The following is a 4,396-nucleotide window of genomic DNA, read 5'->3' on the forward strand; positions in this document are numbered from 1 at the left end:
CTAACGTTGAATGAGTTAGAACTAACGAGCATCACTAGAACGAACATGGTACAGATAGAACAATACATCTGATAACAGTCATTTTCAATTACTTAAATATACATACATTATTATATTTGTATGAACATATCATTCATCACTGTACATTGTTTCTTCTTTATGTCTTTGTTCAAAACCAGCCAGTAATAATTGTGCGCCAAGTCTTGCTCGCATAGCTTCAGGGATATCGTTCGGAGGATTAACCAGCAATGTTGATCGTCCTTCAATTATGGATTTTATAAAGAGGTAGACGAACACACCACAGTCAAAGCTGCAACATAGAATGAGTTCATTAGACATTTTCGTTCCGTTCTAATACTATAACACAAATTAACACAATATAGACATCGGAACTAACCGTCCTCTTTGTTGCTCGCATTTGATGGCTTGATATCTAAATATTTTGCGCACATTATCTTTAATAAAATCAGCATGATGGGCATCAAAGAAGTTTATGATTTTATTAACAGGCTCCATCCAAGCTTCGTGCCCAGCGGAGCTGTAATGCTTGACGACTTTATCTTTAAGATTAACTTCTACAAGATGCCAATGATCGTGCCTGACCAAAGGGATCAAGAGATGCTCCATACGGAATGCGGTATATTTCTCAATGAATGACAAATATAGCTCGTAATTGTTTGCCTCCAAGCCATAGAGTGAGTGCTGCAAACACATCATGTTTGAGTTGAAATTAAAACAAACATGAGATGCGAAGGCTAACTAACACCGTATTAATTAGAACTAACACGCTGCAGAATAGAACTAACACGCTACAGAATAGAACTAACACTCTGCAGAATAGAACTAACACTCTACAGAATAGAACTAACACTGTGTAGACTAGAACTAACACTGTGCAGAATAGAACTAACACTGTGCAGAATAGAAACACTCTACAGAATAGAACTAACACTGTACAGATTAGAACTAACACTCTACAGAACGGACCTAACATGACTTATGGTAGGTCTAAATTGATGCTAACTAGAACTAACGTGACTCGTGGTATAACTAGCATGGATTACACAAGATCTAACATGAATTTCAATCAAAACTAACGTGGTGAAATTAGGAATAGCATGTTCTTACAAGAAAGAACACCGATACGACTCCATATCCTTTGCTGTATGCCTCCTGGTTAATCGTGTCCAAAACTGCTTCTTCCACCTGTTATTGTTATGAAACATTAAAATTCAGTTTAAACAATATTATACTAATTATTAAGGAAGTATATGTTAACCTTGTCGTCAAGGCGGCCACCACGAAGTACATATAACAACTCTTCCCTGTTAATACTGCTGTTGGTTGTTACTATAACATTATATCTCCTGGTATAAATTAGAAGTAACATGAATTAGAACTAATATGTGGAGAATTAGCATATAAATAGTCAACTGAAACTTACTTGTGAATCTTCTGAGAACAAAATTTGGTTAGGCTATCAATTTCAGCTTTGTCGAGTCTTTCTGCTACGGGAGATGGTATCTTTAAATTATGTACAAAAGCACCTGTGCTATCTATTATGCGTAAGTTAAACAATGTAGGGTCTGGAAGCTCATTATTCAGCTCTCCCAATAGAGCTTCCTCTTCATCTGTCATTGGCTTGAAACTCAACGCATCAAAAGTGGGGATTTGAATACCGGGATAAAAATGAGTAACTTTTTCAGCTAGTTTTACTTTTGGTTCAGGACTTTCAAGTATATCTATACTAATTTTTTCCTTTTTCTTTCTTTTGCCTTCAGTATATGGTGTCCTCTTCCATTTAGATCTCCTGCTTACCCTTCTTGGCTGTGGTCTACGCTTTGCTTCCACATTGCTCGTTAGAACATCTACAAGTTTGTCCACATTATGTTCAATATTCACAAGATCCTCTTCCTCCTGTGCTTCCAACTTATCTACATTCTCCTTGCCTTTATCTACAATATCTTCCTCCTTATCTACACCATCAACAGTATCCTCATCAAAACCTTTGTTATCTACAATAAAATTTTCATTTTCCATATGCTCCTCTTCCTTATCTACCATATGCTCCTCTTCCATATCTACAATATGTTCCATATGCTCCTCTTCCATATCTACAATATGTTCCATATGCTCCTCTTCCATATCTACAATATGTTCCATATGCTCCTCTTCCATATCTACAATATGTTCCATATGCTCCTCTTCCATATCTACAATATGTTCCATATGCTCCTCTTCCATATCTACAATATGTTGCATATGCTCCTCTTCCTTATTTACACTATCATCAACCTTAGTATCTACAGTCTGGTCAACCTTACTATATACCCCCTCCCCTGGAGAAGTAACTGGCTCCTCTTCTATTGCCTCATCGTCAATTAGATATAACGTGGTATAAATTAGACAATGTAGGTATAAAATAGAACTAACAAGCCATCAGTTAGAACTGACACTAACACACTACAGATTAGAACTAACACTGTGCATATTATTAGAACTAACACGCTACAGAATAGAACTAATACTGTGGAGAATAGAACTAACACTGTGCAGAATAGAACTAACACTGTGCAGATTAGAACTAACACTCTACAGAATAGAACTAACACTGTGCAGAATAGAACTAACACTGTGCAGATTAGAACTAACACTCTACAGAATAGAACTAACACTGTGCAGATTAGAACTAACACTCTACAGAATAGAACTAACACTGTGCAGATTAGAACTAACACTCTACAGAATAGAACTAACACTGTGCAGATTAGAACTAACACTCTACAGAATAGAACTAACACTGTGCAGATTAGAACTAACACTCTACAGAATAGAACTAACACTGGGCAGATTAGAACTAACACTCTACAGAACGGACCTAACATGACTTATGGTAGGTCTAAATTGATGCTAACTAGAACTAACGTGACTCGTGGTATAACTAGCATGGATTACACAAGATCTAACATGAATTTCAATCAAAACTAACGTGGTGAAATTAGGAATAGCATGTTCTTACAAGAAAGAACACCGATACGACTCCATATCCTTTGCCGTATGCCTCCTGGCTAATCGTGTCCAAAACTGCTTCTTCCACCTGTAATTGTTATGAAACATTAAAATTCAATTTAAACAATATAATTGTGTCCAAAACTGCTTCTTCCACCTGTTATTGTTATGAAACATTAAAATTCAGTTTAAACAATATTATACTAATTATTAAGGAAGTATATGTTAACCTTGTCGTCAAGGCGGCCACCACGAAGTACATATAACAACTCTTCCCTGTTAATACTGCTGTTGGTTGTTACTATAACATTATATCTCCTGGTATAAATTAGAAGTAACATGAATTAGAACTAATATGTGGAGAATTAGCATATAAATAGTCAACTGAAACTTACTTGTGAATCTTCTGAGAACAAAATTTGGTTAGGCTCTCAATTTTAGCTTTGTCGAGTCTTTCTGCTACGGGAGATGTTATCTTTAAATTATGTACAAAAGCACATGTGCTATCTATTATGCGTAAGTTAAACAATGTAGGATCTGGAAGCTCATTATTCAGCTCTCCCAATAGAGCTTCCTCTTCATCTGTCATTGGCTTCGAACTCAACGCATCAAAAGTGGGGATTTGATTACTGGGGTAAAAATGAGTCACTTTTTCAGCTAGTTTTACTTTTGATTTAGGACTTTCAAGTACATCTATACTAAAATTTTCCTTTTTCTTTCTTTTGCCTTCAATATATGGTGTCCTCTTCCATTTAGATCTCCTGCTTACCCTTCTTGGCTGTGGTCTACGCTTTGCTTCCACATTGCTCGTTAGAACATCTACAAGTTTGTCCACATCATGTTTAATATTCACAAGATCCTCTTCCTCCTGTGCTTCCAACTTATCTACATTCTCCTTGCCTTTATCTACAATATCTTCCTCCTTATCTACACCATCAACAGTATCCTCATCAAAACCTTTGTTATCTACAATAAAATTTTCATTTTCCATATGCTCCTCTTCCTTATCTACCATATGCTCCTCTTCCATATCTACAATATGTTCCATATGCTCCTCTTCCATATCTACAATATGTTCCATATGCTCCTCGAGGCTGATCAGAGAGCATCCACAGGCTGATTTCAGAGCAGAGAGGGCAGAGTACTCGAGCTTCTGGCAACTCCTTGATATTTAGGCTTTGACTTGATTTCAAGAAGAACGACTATCTTACATCGATAAGATATCGTTTCAATTTCTCACTTCGATAAACGAAGTCAGAATCATAAACCCCTCACGATTCGATCAGAATCAGTGATTTGGTGGTCCACGAGTCAAAGCGCTCCCGGCACAGGCAAAGATCCCACGCAAGCAGCGATCCAAACAACGATCCTGCGTTTGTTTCCCAAG

At 36.8% G+C, this 4,396-nt stretch overlaps 1 protein-coding gene across 1 annotated transcript; it reads right to left on the minus strand.

Moving 5' to 3' along the window:
• LOC109820939 lies at window positions 503-2,071 on the minus strand. Its single transcript, XM_020387135.1, has 5 exons — window positions 1,445-2,071; window positions 1,280-1,367; window positions 1,129-1,206; window positions 604-702; window positions 503-538 (listed from the first exon to the last, which is right to left on the minus strand). Exons 1-5 carry the CDS (start codon window positions 2,062-2,064, stop codon window positions 503-505), a joined length of 921 nt encoding a protein of 306 aa, XP_020242724.1. The 5' UTR covers window positions 2,065-2,071.

The sequence above is a fragment of the Asparagus officinalis genome, chromosome 8 (genome assembly GCF_001876935.1).
Source record: "Asparagus officinalis chromosome 8, Aspof.V1, whole genome shotgun sequence".
NCBI classification, from domain to species: Eukaryota; Viridiplantae; Streptophyta; class Magnoliopsida; order Asparagales; family Asparagaceae; genus Asparagus; species Asparagus officinalis.

Coding starts and splice junctions, on each gene's coding strand:
- LOC109820939 (XM_020387135.1), bottom strand. CDS start 2,064: ATGGTAGATAAGGAAGAGGAGCATATGGAAAATGAAAATTTTATTGTA. Junction 1,207..1,279: donor GTGGCCGCCTTGACGACAAG/GTTAACATATAC, acceptor TAACAATAACAG/GTGGAAGAAGCAGTTTTGGA. Junction 703..1,128: donor TCGTATCGGTGTTCTTTCTT/GTAAGAACATGC, acceptor ATGTGTTTGCAG/CACTCACTCTATGGCTTGGA.